Source organism: Candida tropicalis, assembly GCF_000006335.3.
Source record: "Candida tropicalis MYA-3404 genomic scaffold supercont3.5, whole genome shotgun sequence".
In the NCBI taxonomy this organism is placed as follows: domain Eukaryota; kingdom Fungi; phylum Ascomycota; class Pichiomycetes; order Serinales; family Debaryomycetaceae; genus Candida; species Candida tropicalis.
The window spans coordinates 219,690-236,526 of NW_003020057.1; the positions used below are offsets into that span (position 1 = coordinate 219,690).

At 32.0% G+C, this 16,837-nt stretch overlaps 7 protein-coding genes across 7 annotated transcripts; 2 read left to right on the forward strand and 5 right to left on the reverse strand. All coding sequences in view use genetic code 12, as the record gives it.

The window, feature by feature from the left end:
• Nucleotides 1-337: 337 nt before the first annotated feature.
• On the reverse strand, nucleotides 338-1,141 carry CTRG_03829 (uncharacterized protein; the record flags this gene model as incomplete). Its single annotated transcript, XM_002549487.1, has 1 exon — nucleotides 338-1,141. The coding sequence occupies one exon, from the start codon at nucleotides 1,139-1,141 to the stop codon at nucleotides 338-340; it is 804 nt and encodes a 267-aa protein (XP_002549533.1).
• CTRG_03830 (CTD-interacting domain-containing protein) lies at nucleotides 1,135-2,274 on the forward strand (the record flags this gene model as incomplete). Its single annotated transcript, XM_002549486.1, has 1 exon — nucleotides 1,135-2,274. The coding sequence occupies one exon, from the start codon at nucleotides 1,135-1,137 to the stop codon at nucleotides 2,272-2,274; it is 1,140 nt and encodes a 379-aa protein (XP_002549532.1).
• A 1,797-nt stretch (nucleotides 2,275-4,071) lies between these two features.
• GAT1 (Gat1p) lies at nucleotides 4,072-5,841 on the reverse strand (the record flags this gene model as incomplete). The annotated part of the gene is made up of 1 exon (XM_002549488.1): nucleotides 4,072-5,841. The coding sequence occupies one exon, from the start codon at nucleotides 5,839-5,841 to the stop codon at nucleotides 4,072-4,074; it is 1,770 nt and encodes a 589-aa protein (XP_002549534.1).
• Nucleotides 5,842-6,107: 266 nt separating this feature from the next.
• Nucleotides 6,108-6,494, reverse strand: CTRG_03832 (uncharacterized protein; the record flags this gene model as incomplete). Its single annotated transcript, XM_002549489.1, has 1 exon — nucleotides 6,108-6,494. The coding sequence occupies one exon, from the start codon at nucleotides 6,492-6,494 to the stop codon at nucleotides 6,108-6,110; it is 387 nt and encodes a 128-aa protein (XP_002549535.1).
• A 3,308-nt stretch (nucleotides 6,495-9,802) lies between these two features.
• On the forward strand, nucleotides 9,803-10,777 carry CTRG_03833 (uncharacterized protein; the record flags this gene model as incomplete). The annotated part of the gene is made up of 1 exon (XM_002549490.1): nucleotides 9,803-10,777. The coding sequence occupies one exon, from the start codon at nucleotides 9,803-9,805 to the stop codon at nucleotides 10,775-10,777; it is 975 nt and encodes a 324-aa protein (XP_002549536.1).
• Nucleotides 10,778-10,935: 158 nt separating this feature from the next.
• On the reverse strand, nucleotides 10,936-15,291 carry CTRG_03834 (DNA-binding E3 ubiquitin-protein ligase; the record flags this gene model as incomplete). The annotated part of the gene is made up of 1 exon (XM_002549491.1): nucleotides 10,936-15,291. One exon carries the CDS (start codon nucleotides 15,289-15,291, stop codon nucleotides 10,936-10,938), a length of 4,356 nt encoding a protein of 1,451 aa, XP_002549537.1.
• Nucleotides 15,292-16,055: 764 nt separating this feature from the next.
• On the reverse strand, nucleotides 16,056-16,757 carry LEA1 (U2 snRNP complex subunit; the record flags this gene model as incomplete). The annotated part of the gene is made up of 1 exon (XM_002549492.1): nucleotides 16,056-16,757. One exon carries the CDS (start codon nucleotides 16,755-16,757, stop codon nucleotides 16,056-16,058), a length of 702 nt encoding a protein of 233 aa, XP_002549538.1.
• Between the last annotated feature and the right edge of the window lie 80 nt (nucleotides 16,758-16,837).

The window sequence follows — 16,837 nt, forward strand, 5'->3', positions numbered from 1 at the left end:
CATATATCTGATTTCTTGACATAGTAACGCCGTTGATGGCCGCCTACGGTACGTCTTAACCCTGTCAATTGGAATTATTCTATTCATTTGCACCATCTGTTTTTCATATTATCACCTTCATAAAAAATGAAAACGCATATCGTGTGAGTACCAAAACGTTTTATAATCTGTCACGTTGTCAGTATGAAATCTATCATATACAGATTTTGCTTGTCGATAAAGAGTATTCATATGGTTGATTCCTTTTAACGATTGGTATTATACCTTTATACACAATGCAGCATATCCTCCTAATTGTACAAAGTTCGAGAATTCAGTATCCTATTACATACGTTATTTATTTCTTATTCAATGCTCTATTCACTTTCCCATAGAATTGAGCTAATGTATCAAAGGGAAATGACAAATTTTCACATAGATATTCCGGTAATACTTTTTGTAATCTTTTTGTATTTTCATATTCTTCAACTTCATCACCTTCCAAAGCATCAAGAAATGTTGGGAAATAATTAATTTCACTATTTGGAATTGTAGACAATACCAATTGATAATGCACCACTAATTCTTGTTTCATGGAAGATTGTTTAATATCAAATATATATTCATCTTCGGTATTTTCAAAATTAACAACTTTAACACCAGTTAATAATTCAATCATATCCAAAGTAAGACTAATATGTTCTCTTTCTTTAGCTAATTCATCTTGATTTAATCTTCCAACAGTTTTCTTTCTTATAGGAGATGCAAATTCAACAGCTGAATCGATTTTCAAAGATGCCAATTGTTCTTCTAATTGTTCTATACGGGAGTTTTTATCTTGTAATTCCAACTGTAGACTTTCGATCAATTCATGATCTTGTTCTAGCTGTGATTCCACTTTGGATTTATATTTCGTGAATAGTTCATCTTGTTTTGTATTGATGTTGGTGTTGATTATATCTATGAGTTCTTCATTACTAGCACCGACTAGTTCTTGTTCTGTGACAACAGTAGACTTCTTTCTTGGTGGCATTTTGTTGTTGATAGTCAACAACAACAACAAGAAGAAGAAGGAGAAGATAAAAAAAATCAATTCAAAACAAAACAAAACAAAACAAAAAAATTCTTCATCTTCTGTTTCATGATCCCTCATCAATGTCATTCTCCACAGCACAATTCAATAGTAAATTAGATTCACTACTGAATACTCAAGATTCGATAGTATCAATATCACAATGGGTTTTATTCCACGTGAAACATTACCAAGAAATCGTTAAAGTTTGGTCGGATTATTTTCATAGTCTGAATGCATCATCATCATCGGGAAAGAAATTATCATTGTTGTATTTATGTAATGATGTTGTTCAACAATCTAGAAGGAAAAACAAACAGGAGTTCAATCATGAATTTGCAAAGGTGTTACCTGATGTTTTAAGTGGTTGTTATTCTGAATTGAAACCAAAGATTGATAGATTATTGAATGTTTGGCAAGAAAGGAAGATATTCACCACGGATGAAATCACAGCCATGAAAGAGGCACTTGTCAAACCGCAACCAGTACCACAGAAAGCACAACCACCAAGAGAGGAGATCACAACAGAACTTAGATTTGTTAATGATCTATTTAAGCGATTACAAGAATTGACGAAAATCAATCAAGGTAATTTAACACAATTAGGAATACAATCAAAGACATATCTTGACCCTAAAAATTCAGAAACTTTACCGGATCCAATAATTTATAAATCAAAATTAAATATGTTGGAAAAATTAGGTATTGTATGTATATCAAATATAGAAGAAATAAAAAAAATTAGAATACAAATCAAATCACAATTGGATAATCTTTCAAAATTGATTGGTGATGGAGTTGATTCAGATGATGTTAAAGTCCAAGCTATAAATGAGAAACTACACAAACTCAAACAAACAAGAGATGAACTTGATCAAGAAGAAACAGGACAGGTAGTGGATGTTGTGGATGTTCACGTTGACGTGGAAGAAGACGAAGATGGAGAGGATGATATGCCAGGGTATGAACCTGAATCGGATATTGAAACAGAAGCAGAAACAGAAACAGAGTCACGAAAGAGAAGATTATCACAGACCTCCTCAGGAGCATCTACACCAAAGAAAGTTGCCTTTTCAGAGGATGTCGAAGTCTTTGAAGGTAAACAAGAAGAAGACGAGCCTGAGCCTGAGCCTGAGCCTGAACAAGAGCAAGAGCAAGACGAGGAGAAGAAACAAGAAGAATCAGTTGATGTATTCTCCTTATTATCCAAACTAGCAGAGTAGTTCTTAATAAACGTTGGTTATGTTGATATGTATCCATCGTAGAGTCATTACATGTAACACTGTATAGTGACTGAGTAATAAATATATATATAAATTCATGTATATTATTATAGTAATATTTTCAAAAAAGTAGGAAATGAATCCTTGCTAGAATCAAATGAACACGTGGAAAGTTAGTAATATTAAAACACACCTTCAATCATTATTGGAGGAGACTGGAACTTTATCACGAACATAACAATAGACCAAGAATATACAGATAGTAAAGAAGTAGTTTACAAATGTAATTTGAATTTTCAATGCCAATCCCCCTTTTTATATAAACCAAAGACAAAGTCGTGTACCAAAGGTTAAAAAACAAATCAAAAATTAATTGACCTTAATGTAAACACCCAATCATCACCAGTTGAACTTTAGTGATCGGATTAGATTAGATTATACAAAGGAGAATATATAGATATGCTTCAGCAGATCATCGTTATAATGATAGAGAGAGAGGGATGAGATTCAACTACATTATGTCAATTGTATAACGTACAACTAATTTGTGTATATTTATTTATTACCTTGATTATGTAAATCAGTGCTAGAATGAACTGAAAAGTATCGTCAGTAATGCATATACTACAGTAACTTACCACCCGCAAAGCAATGGCTCATGTGAGCGCCATAATAGAACAATAAAAATCTTGCTAAAAAAGAAAGCTATAAAAATGAAAATTTCCACATCAGTTCATTTCACTTTCTTATATACCAAAAAATCCCACGCGGTAGTGTACAACGTGCCAGAAAATGTTGTTCAACAAAACACACACACAAATTAATCAATCATCTCGACTCTTACTTCTATCATGTAATTGAGTTTGGATTATAATAGTTCAAGAACCAGTAGGATTCCATGTGTATATATTATGCAATCCAAGAGATTATGAATCATCTACATCCAAGAAAGTAATTTATAATACTATCAATCTGTAAATATATATTCAACACTATAAAACAATCCCCCAATTAACTGGAGATGGATATCAATGCTAGAATTGGGTTAAAACCAAATGTTAGTAGTAATATAGGCATTTCACTCCATGGATTAAGTCCCTTTGAAGTAGATTTAGGATATGTGCCAAAATCACCGTTGCGGATTATGTTTCCCCCTCTCCAATCCGGATAGGACCTCCATGTAAGATTAGAGATACTTCTTTTATTATTATTGGATTCTATACAAACTAGACAATTAAGAGAAGGGAAATGGAGCCCTATTCATAGGCACTTCATTCCAGCATCACATGAAGATAACACGATTACATGTAGATGACAACACACACACTCGAAGAGGAGACTCCACACTTGAAGAGGGGACTCCCTTGTGTAGATGGATGACTAACACATGTGAAGAGGGGAATCCCTTGTGTAGATGAATGATTAACACCTGTGGATCCAGTGGACCCTAGGTAGGTAGGTATTACCTCACAGCTAGAATTATATTTAAAAGAATGTTAGTTTAATACATGTTAACATGTCACATGTATAATTATGTTAATAAGAAAAAAGGGCGACAGAACACAAATCAGTAACTTTGGGCCAGTATCTCTGACAAACTATCGTTGAAGGAAAAAGAAGAAGTAAAAAGTTAATAGAAAGTAATCCTTTCTTTTTTTGATCATCCAATTTTCTTATACAGCTTTCAATTAATACCTCATGACGGTCGTGTAATTATTACAACCATGAAATAAAATAAACTTATTTGTGTTTTTGAAACACATCTATATTCATAATAATACTATACATTCTAAATCATTAATGTTGTAATGATAACCAATCTAAATCTTTTTCATTTATTCTATCCCCAGTTTCTGGTTTCTTTTTATTTATTGTTGAAATTGAAGGTTTTTTAGAAATCCCATTACTTGTTTTCTTTAAGGGTGAAGGAAATAAATCATCTCCATCTGGTGTAACATTTGAATTATTAATAGTGGAATCCTCGGTTTTTTTAGATTGTCTTTGTCTTTTTTTAATAACATCAGTTTTTAAAGCTAATGGTCTTACAACACCATGTAATTTTAAAAATAATCCACATGCATTACATAATGGTTGACCTTGAGGATTTCTTCTCCATAATGGGGTTGTTTTAGTTCCACAATTTGTACATGATGTAATTGCTACTGTTGTACTTGACGATGTTGATTCTGGACTAGTTGTACCCTTCTTACGTGATTTTGTACTAACTCTTTTCTTGGTTTTTCTAGCTGATGGTTGTGGTTGTTGATGAGGTAGGGATTGACTATTATTCAGCATGAAATCATTATCATTTGGATTAGCATCAAAATATATAGATTCAGATTGTAGACTATGTGCTTGTTGTTGCTGTTGTTGATTTAATTGACTAGGTAAAGTTATTCCACCAAATGTAGACCCTTCATTAAAACTAGACGAAAAATGTGTTTGTAATGGAGTATGAGACATAGATCGTAGACTGTTACTATGATTGAAATCAGGTAAACTAATCATAGATTCTTGGCGTAATAAACTATTTGGTGTGGCAGTAGTTGGAGCCATAGCAGAAATACTAACTGTTGAATTAAATCTTGCATGATTATTATTATTATTATTGTTGATATTTTGAGGAGATGTCATTGAAAGTTGAGTATTTGTAGGTACAACAGTAGATAATGAAGATGATATACTAGTTGAAGTATCATGGTTATAATGATGAAGGAAATCATCAAATAATGGTTTTTCATTGAATGAAGAAGGTACAGAATCATGATGTTGATGATGAAGTTGAAATTCTTGAAAGTTTTGATTTGGACCTTCAAATGCTAAAGGATCTAAAGAAAATTCAAATGCCGAAGAAATCGATTCAACAGTTTCATGTTGCATTGGTTGAAAACTACCATTATTAAAATGATCCTTATCATTTCCATTATGTTGCTGTTGTTGATGAAGAGGATGGTGGTAGGTTTGTTGTTGATGAAGTTGGGCAGATAATAATGAAACTGTCGGTTTTTCTGGTTGAATCAAAGGAGAAAATGGAGCAGGACGTTTTCTAGTACTTATTGAAGTCATTCCGCCAGTTGAAGCAGTAATATCGTCGTCATCGTTGTCATCATCATCATCATTAATCATATGAGCATCATTCATAGTATTATTTTGTCCGATTTTTCTTATATGAGCAACATAATCAAATTCATCACCAGTAGGGTCTAAAATTTCTTCAACGATATTTGTATCATCATGATGAATCCCAGGTATAGCTGAATTATTGTTAGTAAATATAGACTTATTATTTATATACATCATCCTCCAAGTCAAATTCTCCATTCTTGCTTGATAAGGTAAAGATTCTCTAGCCCTATTATACATTTTCCATAGACTTTCAATATTATCCAGTTCTTGAGTTAATAATTGAGATAATTTGATACTTTTAGGATAACTTGATTGAGTGAAAGCAGTAGAAGAACCAGTTACTGATAACGTGTTCCTATTAGATGGTGGGAATGTTGAAGTGGTTGATGACGGTGAATATAAGGATTGATATTTACCTGTTGAATTATAATTTATACTCATTGTGTGTGAGTGGTTGATATTCTTTACAAAAAAACAAGGGGAAAGGGGAGTGTGCCAATTAAATAAAGAATAGTTGGAATATGATTTAAACAAATAAACAAATAATCAAAATCAAAAAACCAAAAAAGTCTTCTTAAAAAAAAAAAGAATAAATAAAAAGAAAGGAATAAAAATAAAAGGCAAGCAAATTTATTGAATCAGTTGTTTTAAACTTGAAATTGGAATATAAATATCAGCAAGATAATTTGATAGTTTTTCCTTTTTGATTAAAAGAGTGGGAGGGAGCAAAAAAAAAAAAAAAGAAATGAATCTGATGACTGTGGTGGGATTGAAATATGTGGTGGGATATTTGTATTTTGTCGATGTGGAAGAAGAAGAAGAAGAAGAAGAAGGAAACACAGAATGGACAAAGGATAAAATATAAAGAGTAGTAACACAAACGTATATATACAGGGATTCCGAGCTAAAATAAATACAAAAATAGAGAAAGTGAAAGTGAAAATGAAAGTGAATAAAGCCATTAATTGGTTGCGATTATATAACAATGCATAATGCGGAACATTTAAGAAATATTTCCGATTTGATAAAATATTATGACATTTGATTAATATCACTAAGATTGTATTGGACATTTGTGTTAAACTGCGTTCCATCGTTTATCTGCCATCTATATGTGTGTGTATGTGTGTATTCATTAATTTTTTTCTTTTCTTTTCTTTTCGCAACAATTGATAAGTCCAATTAATCCCGTATGGATAATAACACCACTTACTCTCCTTCTGCTCTTGATTTGATATTAAATAATTGGTATATTAATTCAAGATATTTAAATAAAAAACATGTCATTGCACTAAGAACCCGCTAATTGAACAAAAATTGTTTGCACGTGATTTCCTCCAAATTTTTCATTCTGTTTTTTATAAATGGCATGAAATTGATCATGACACAAAATGGATATCCTTCAATTTGATTGGTCCGATAAAAACAAATTTTTAGTTGATACATTTTTTGTGTCTGTGTTCTGCGATAAGATCAAAAAATCATCCAGTTGTACACGACCACGTATTTGTTGGTTGACTAGAATAAATTTTTTTTTATGTTTAATGTATACGGAAATATTAGGGACAGTAAGTGTAAATGTAAATGTCAAAGTTCAAGTTTAAAGATTGATCAGAGATTTTCATATTAAATGTTGTTCCAACGGGATGAGGAATCCGATGTGGTTGCTATACAGTACAATTCATTATTATTATTCGTTGTTGATTACCTAATTAAGATTATCTTTTTACTTTCTTCCTCCCCACCCCTTACTTGTACCTTTCTTATTTCTATTCTCCTTCCTGTTCTTCTGTTGGGGGGGGGGGAGGACGATTATTTTGTTCAACTTTATTTCTCTGTCTGTGTAATTTTTAACATTTAGTTGGCTGTGTGTGTGCGTGTATGTGTGTACTTTATCGCTGGTTAGTTTCTTATCTGTGATAATTGTGATTGGCTGATTTGTTCGTTTCTTGTTTACCATTTCTGACAAATAACAGGACCAAAGGATATAATTACCCAACATGAATTCAATATGTCAATTGGTTGTCGATTACTAGCCAAGAAACAATTAAGAATAGACCGTTTTTACGATGCTAGTGACATTTTATAGTATTTATCATTTACTATAAATTATCCAGCTCCAAAGATACCAATACAAAAAATAAGCCACTCAGGGGAGGTGGAAGTATATATATGAGTGATTAGTTTCTTTAGAATTTGCGTGTATTGGAGCCATGTTTGAGTGGTGCTATAATATTCTCTAAAGTGGATTTCATTAACCGCTGGCATCTAGCTCTCCGCCTGAACGAATCTCGTTCACCCGGAGTACGAAGGAACAATGCCGACCAAGTACTGTAAATGCAGAACTAAAAAAGAAACAATTACGCAGTACAAAAAAAAAAAGCTATACGTATGGCGAAGTACATACATCAGGAACAAAACATTAAATAATAGAACATCAAAGGTACTTTATAGAATCTAGTGATTTCGGAAGGGACCTACCCTTAACTACGAAGACAAATTTGTATACGTTCAAATAAGTTGGATCCACCAAATAGGGTTCATGTTCATATTTACTATTCTTGGTTGTAAATCGTGAAAGATTTTCAGTTCCCTGTCATATATCCCTCGAGGGACATATAAAATGCCACAAGGATCAACTATTTTTTAAAAGAACAATGAACAATAGTAGAAGGTATTACTTGGTTGTAAGTGTTGAAACACATATCTTTTAAATCTACATTGACCATTTGTGATTAAACAACTTGAATAAATGTATTAGCTCAACAGAGATAGAAGAAATGTAATTAAATCCAAGTCAACTTTGTTGATACGTCAGCTAATTCCAATTCAATCCAGCCATGCATTACTTTTCTTTTTTTTTTTTTCGTTTTACATCTGATGAATACACGTGAACCAACAATGCCACGATTTATGTAATAACGATCTTAATTACATGAAAAATAGCAGACAAACACATTAAAATTCTCCAAGTATAATCATTATTATTAACAACAAGCAAATTCATCTAAACTAAAAGAAAGTAAATATTCCCGCAAACATTTTTTTTCAATGCTAATCCAATTTCTTGTCCCACGAGACACGACCCACCCTAAATTTTCAACAACAACAAAAAAAAAGCTGCAAAATTAATTACAGTTCCACAATGTTGAGTGTTATGGATTATCTTATTGTACTTTTTGTATTTTGATGGTTTTAAAGTTGGTCAAATGTAAATTGTTTGATACGTCATCTCCTTACATAAAAGTTAAACGAAACCGTGGCTCAAACAAAATAAAAACAATTCTTTATTCTGGTTCACCCATATTTCTACACACGTACAAGTTCACCTCATGTTTCATTTAAGAACGCAAATTAAAATACAAAATTAAAACTGAAAATCTTATTCACTAAATTACAACAATAGTTTAGTTGAAAGAAAAGTAAAGAAAAGGTCCAGAACATTAATTAGATTGTTCTATATTATTAGTTACCGTTTTTCGTAGTTTACATTTAAGAGGTGCCTTGTAAATCTGAATCGAGCATAGAAGAAGATTAGAGGATAAACCTATGTAAAGAGTTACCACATCACACAGAACTTGTAAACATCATTAGTTTGTATAGGGGTAGTATAGAAGTGACGTATCATATACTTAGATAAATGTTACCTCTACGCCTTGTTGGTAATATGAGTTTTTTGGTTTTATCAATTGTTGAGTTTATCCATGGAGAACACACAAGGTTCTATTGGAGAATAAATGTATGGCGTTTGTATTACATTCTTAAAAAAATATTTTATTCAAACTAAGACAAGTGGTGGGGGGTGATGTTGTTATTATTGTTGTTGTTTATATTTTGCGTCAATCAGGAACTGTGCTTTGTTACTGTTTATCATATCCACCAGGATTAACGGTAAAGACTTCACAGGAGGGTGAAGGGTCTATAAAGAAACCAACATAATACAGAATAAACATATGGGTTATAGTCTACCGTGTGTAAATACATATGATATGGTATGGTATGGTGAATGTAATGAGATCACTTAATCCCCACAATAATATTCCTGAATTATATCCAATTCAAAAAAAGGGTTGAATTCTCATTGGAAGTAATTGAATTTGCATGAATTATTTTAGTTGTTCAAAAAAATGAATGTATAATTTCTTAAACTTGTACATATCTGTATAAGCTGCAAATAAACACCTTATAATAATAACTAGAAAATAACTTTAGAGAAATGTATAATCAACTGAATTAACATTCATTAGAATATTATTCATACTACGTTGTCGTCCTACATCAACAATATGCATTCTTTTTTTTTTGGCAATACTTGAACAATTATAAATAAGAGTTTAAATTTCCATTTTTTTTGTAGGAAAACGAATAATTAAAAGAAAGTTGGTTTTTTGTTGATTATATTATGAATATATATGCCGTGATGAATTTCTATTTAATACCTCCAGTTTCATATCAAGCCCAACAAAAATTGAAAAAACAACACAACAACAAGAAGAAGAATTCATCATCATCATCAACATCATATTCTTGTTCAAAAGATGAAGAAATTAACAAGTTTGGTTCAATTTCATCATCTAATAATTCATCAAGAAGAAGTTTGAATTTATCTTCATCATCATCTGCTTCAATTATATCATCATCGTCGTCATCAAAATCAAATTCATTAAAAAGAATACCAAGTATTTTAAAAAGAAAGAAATCATCTCCATCACCACCAATAGAAATCAATCAACATGATAATATAGATGATAAATATGATGAAGATTTGAAAAGTATAAATTCAACCATATCTAATAATACTATAAAAACATTGAATTGTTCATTTAATTATGAAAGTAATATTCAATTAAATGAAATAATTTCAAATAATTCTAAAAAAAATCTTCATCAAAAGAATAATATTCATCATCAGTCTAGATTGAAAACTAAAGGGTATAAAAGTTTGAATTTAACTAATGAAAAACAATATAATGATTATTATTATTATATCGACTCTCAATATGATAATTTAAATGATCAAATTTATCAAGAAAACCATCCACAACAACAACAACAACAACAACAACAACAACAACAACAACAACAACAACAACAACAACATGATCAAGATCAAGAACAAGAACAATATGATGATGACAATGACGATGACGATGAATTAGTAGATGATCTGAGAACTTTATATTCTGATGCAAGTTCTATATTTAGTACTAAAAGAAAAAATGACCAATCACCATCAAGTCCAATTAGTCATAATAGTTCAATTGTTCATAATAAGGAGAACAATAATAAAGATAACAATAATGTCAGCAAGAATAATTCTGATTTGATTTCTTTATTTTCTGATGCTAATTCTATATTCAGTCGAAGAAAGAAATGACGTGCTTATCAAATTATATTTAATTATTCAATTCTTACGTGTATGTGTGTGTGTTCTATCTTTTAATATCTGATTCGCATATCTTTTTTTTTTCCAACTGTGTTGTTTATTGTTTCATAATATATACAATTTATATCTTTTATATTTTTTGTTTTCTTTTAACTGAGAATATCACCTAAGGATATTTTTGATCTACTTATATTTTCAATGGTTGGTTCAATTGGTTTTGGTTCAACAACTTCTTCTTTATACTCAATTATATTTGATTTATAAATTGATTCTAATTTATCCAATTCATTTTCAATTCCATAGTTTTCTCCATTCAATGGTTTATTCACACTGGAATCATCGTCATTAACAATCTCCATCTTGTCAGATGTACCTCCATGATAACATGATTGACACAACACTTTATCTCCTGATTCATCTTGTGGCCACCAAATTGGCGAGGTTTCAGTTTGACATTTACAACAAGTATGTTCCTTTCTCTTTGATGAATCTATAGCATCATCTTTTAACTGATAAAATTGCTTGAAATTTTCAATATAATTCATCAGTTTCATTTGTCCTGATAGTTTAGCTGTTTTATTCTTAAGTAAATCTTCTAAAAACAATTGCATTAATGGCTTTTCTTCATTATCCGATGCATTGGATTTCGAAGTTACTCTTTTACCCAATGTTCTCATATTTAATATCGTCTCTTTAGATTGATCATGTTTAGGACAAACCAAAATAGCTTTCAATTTACCACTATGTCCATCAACTTTAACCAATTTATCCTTGGACTCAACTAATTTAAATCCCAATTTAAAATTTGGTGTATCTTGTGCACATGTAATATGATAAAAATGATCTTTATCATCACATAATTCACATTTAATAATTGCCCCATTTTTGCAATTACAAATCTCACAAGCATGACGATAATTATTCAAAAACACCTTATCCACGTTAGTAATCGCCACAGTGTTTATGATATTCTTGTTACTATTTTTACCTCTTGGCTGATGGAATTCAACAAATTCACCATTAAACACAGCACATAATAAATGACACCATCTCCCATTATCAATATGCTTCAAATAATCTGGTCTAACAAATGGTGAACCTAAAATAGACAATTCATAATTGGCTTCATTTGCTAGACAGCAACAACATGAATATATAGCAGAATTTACCGGTCTCATATCATTAGTACATGGTTCACATAACCATTCTTTAACAGGACTTTTTAATTTATCAATATTTGCAATAGAGATACCGGCACATGAAGCATGAACATTCACCCCACACGATGAACAAATCAACATCTCCAACAAAGAAGAATGTTTAGTACTATTATCATGTTCTCGGCAAACACAGCAGTTACGTTCAGAAGGTTCAAATGGTAAATCAATTGATGATACTGGTATCTGAATAGTTGACAAATGTGCTTGAACATCAGTTAATTGTCTCATACGGAAATTTTCAATCAAATCAGTAATATATGTCTTAGCTTTTGCCAATGGAAGTTTCTTAACCAACTTTTTAACTTCTGGTTGCTTATAGTTCTTGTTGAATAAATGCTGTTTCAATTCTTCATTAGCTAACTTGTCAACAACAGTCGTGCTGGAATTATTAGTGACAACTGGAGCAGGTGTAACAGGTTTTGGAGTTTCAGTTTTTTCTTCTTTAACTCTTGCTCTCTTCTTGGATGGAGTGGAAGACAGAGGCAGTGATCTCTTTTTTGATTCTTGTTTAATTTCTGTAACAGCTGGTTGGGTTGAGGCAGTTTGTTCTGACTTTGTCGTTGTTGTGGTTGTGGATATATTTGGAGGTGTTGTCGTAGAAGCCTTTGTGTTAGTCACAGCTGCTGGAACAGGAACTACTGCTGGTGGTGTTGGTAGATTCTGAACATTTTGCGCATAGTCAAGAATTGCAGTTGCATCCGCAGCCAATTCAGGTTCAACTTTCTTTTTCCAAGTATTCCCTTTACCGTTTGATGATTTTTTAGAAATCTGAGTTGGATCTTCCCAAACAACTGCATATCTTCTCCATAACCTAGCACATCTAAAACACAATGCTATTACTTTATTATCAGGATTCACCTTCTTGGCATCATGACCCGTGATTCTATACCATTGAGTTGACGTATCAGTATGACAATGCTTACAAAGAAATGATTTCTGTGGTTCAATTTTGGAACTTTCGTAAGAAGAATCATCCTCTGGGTTTGCCAAATCATCTAGCTGTTGTTTCACAGCTTTTTGTTCATCTTTGACGATATTTTGAACCTTTTTCTGTATTCTTCCTTCGTAATTACCCCAAATTTCACGTCCATTAGGTGTCTTCTTCCATAAATAGTAGAATCTAACCACCATTGCCGATGGTTGTGTCTTGACTTTCTTATAAACAGGATACAATTCACTACCAAATGCACGTACACCATTTTCAAATCGTTTGATTTCTTCTTTGTTAAATACTGGCTCTTTAAGTTTCTTTTTATCCAATTTTTGTGCTTCTTTGAATGCCAATTCCACATCTCCATTATTCTTCATATATGACAACAATATAGAATCCATGAAATTTGGCGAGTTAGGTGACATACCTAGTCTTTCAGCAATTGGGCCACATCTAGCAACATATGCATCTAGTTTACTAAAATCATCTTCACGATCCTCATCTCGTGTTTTCCACAACAAAGTACACGTTTCACCTTCTCCATCATCAACACCACGTTCAATATACCCCTTAGGTCGAGGTTGTAACCAAGATGGGTACTCTTTTGGATCAACATCTTTATATTCCTCGGGAACAACCAATTTAACTGGCTCTTCAACAATTTCTTCAGGAACATTTTTTGATCTTGGTCTTTTGCTATTTTGGCTACCTCCATTTGTTTTCTTCTTTTGTGGTTTCTCGACATCATAATAAACAATAGGATGCCCGTCACATTCAGGAATATATACAGCTTGATGTTTGGCTCCTATTCTTGTGGATGCTCTTGGATAAGGAGATCGATCATCAACATCAACCCCATCTTCTAACCTTGCATATTGTCCCAAATATCTCATACACCATTCTTCTTTGATTCTTCTCTGCTTAAATGTAGTATCCTTGTCTTTGCGCAAGAATTCAATAGCAAGATTCTCATATTTAGGTAAAGTTGAACTGCTAGTGACAGATGCTTCACGTGACGCAGGTGTTGGTTCACGACTAAGTTCAGCTTCCAATGAACTCAATACACTCAACTCACTGGCTAGTTGATCTTGGTTGGATGACTTATTGTCAGACAACATGACAAGCTTCTTTTGATGATACTGTAGTTCGTGTTTCTTCGTACAAGTTGCACAAGCCCACGAAAACCCACGACTGGGTTTCTTTAGCAACGGTGGATCCAAACAATACATATGGTAATATTTCTCACATTCCCCACAACTAATAGAATCTGGGTTATCACACCACTGACCACATATTTCACAACTGCAGGAATTGGAACTAAAAGAATTCAATAATGATTTTGTTCGTTGACTCTCAACGAAAATAAATTCAAATCTTTTATTTAAAGCAATTAAAAAATTTCGACTCTTGGAATTTTCAATCTCTGCGTACTGCAACAAATTTGCTGTCAGCAAGACATCATAAAATTTAATCATGTAACGATCAAACAATTTATCAAAGTAAAAATGGTTTGGCTTTTGAATATAAGATTCAAGGGCAGAAGAAGCACTTGGTGACACGGATTTCTTGGATCCACGTTTGGTTTCTTTTAATTGTTCTTTACTAAACTGGTCTTCAATATCCTGTTTATGTCTAACTTCAACTAATCCTCGGAACGAGCTAATTGGACAAGTGTCTGTATGCATCGATGCAAATAGTAATCGTGAATCATTTGTGATTTTAGATATATCTCTAGGTCTATAGAACCACTGAATTTCAAATGTATACTCCTTGGCATCAACAATTTCACCAGTTTCAGCAACGGATACATTCTTCTGATTACTATTCTTGTGTTTAAATCCCATAATCCTACCAATATAATAAGGCTCACCAGGAGGTTCACTAATCATGTAAATATACTGACCTTTGGCAAGACTGAATATTGGCTGTTTTGATTTTCGTCTACTACTACTGCTGCTACTGCTTCCGTTGGTGTTTGTAGATGGAAACTGATTAGGACAATATAATGTCTGTATTGTTAAATCGATATAAGCATCAGTAAGGTTCAATCTAAACGAAAAAAAATCCTCTGGTTTTGGGGGTGGTTGCCAATTATTCGGCACTTTATTCGGTGTGGAAGCACCATTGCTAGGTGAATGATTGTCGTCATGTTTATGTGATGATTTTTTATTGCTACCATTAGTATTATTGGAATTGTTGGTTCTCTTCCTTGTATTGGAAGTAGTCAGATTTACAGAAGTACTAGCGGATATAGAATTCAGCGAATCATATTCTAGGCTATTTAAATCAATGGAATCATTATAAGTTTTATTGATAGTGGCCTTTCTTCTTGGTCTAGCAGTAGTTTCAGACATGACTTCTATACTATCAACTGTATTTCAAAAACTAGATATATGACAAAAAAAAAATTGGGAAAATAATATCAATATTAAAAAAAATTTTCCCTTATGGTTTTATGGGAGATATTTGGTTGTCTGAAAATTTTGAGTCTATTAATAGGGAAAAAAAAATCTAAGAAAAATTAAAAGAAGAAATATTTCAATTTATGCAAGCCAAAAAAACAGCTAAAACAAATGGGATTTCGGGTGTTTTTAATAATGTGATGTATTAGTGGACTAGTGGATAGTATCCTGATAGTGAATGATAGGTCAATCAGTGTCCACTGAAAAGGTTGTTGTGTGAAATATAAAGTGGTTGTAAGAAATGAATGTAACTGATATTAGCAAAAGAAAAAAAACAAAAAATCAAAGAATCTTATGAAAGGAGAGACAGTCAGAAATAAAAAAATACTCTATATGAGAGACAGTGACCGACAGAGTATGCGAGCGTGAGCGTAAGAGTGACACACACAGAGTGACACAGAGTAAGAAAATTTTTTTTCTCTTAAGCAAACATATTCAAATGTGTATCTGTAACATGTGTGAAATCATATGGAATTATAGACATAGTAATATATAGTAAATAATACAGCTTTACAACGAAAAAGATTGACAAAAGAAACTTACTCTTATTCTTTTTATTTTGGTTTGTTTCTGTTTCAACAATTTCTATCGTATTCAACCGTCTAAACAATATCTATTCATCCAAACAATGATAATGCCGGTTTTGATTTTTTTTTTTATACAATCCCGTTCTTTAATGCATTTTCTATTTTTTCAATTTCTTCAATACTGGTAGCTATTTCTAATTTATTCAACAATTCTTGTTTTTCTTTTTCAGTCAATTTCTTAACCACATTGTCAACCTGTCTGTCTGATATATTAGTGGTATTGGTGGTAACTCCGGTGGCATTCAACAACTTTGATGCTTCATTGTTAAATACCGCATGGTCAGTGCCAAATAATTCTTCGGCCTGTACTCTCTCAGCTTGTTTGATTTTCTTGAAATCCAACACTTTTAATGATGGTATCAACCAGATGACAAACAATCTATAGTTCTCTAACTCAGTTATAGGATTACCTGTCAACACCAAAGTTTCAAGTTTAGGGAATTTGTCCTTGAAAAGGGGTTGGAATTTGTAAATATTATTATTGTATAAAGTGATGGATTTGATTTGATTATCCAGTGGGAAAGTATTTTCATCTATATACAGAATGTTGTTATTAGATAATAGAAGCACTTCAAGTTTCTTGAACCTAGATGGGATGTTGCTAAGTTTGATCAACTCATTATTTGATAAATCAATCACTTCATATTGATCTTTTGTAATACTTAAATTGCCGACCTCAGTTATTCCTAGATCTCTTAGTAGAATGGTTAATCTACCTTCTGGGTTTAATATTATACGAGCATCATTGATTTGTTGTGATGTTAATCTCATTTGGTGATAATAACTGTTGCTAATTCTCTCTTTTTCTTTTTTTTTTTTTCGATTTTGGCAACACGACTGAAAGATGGCAG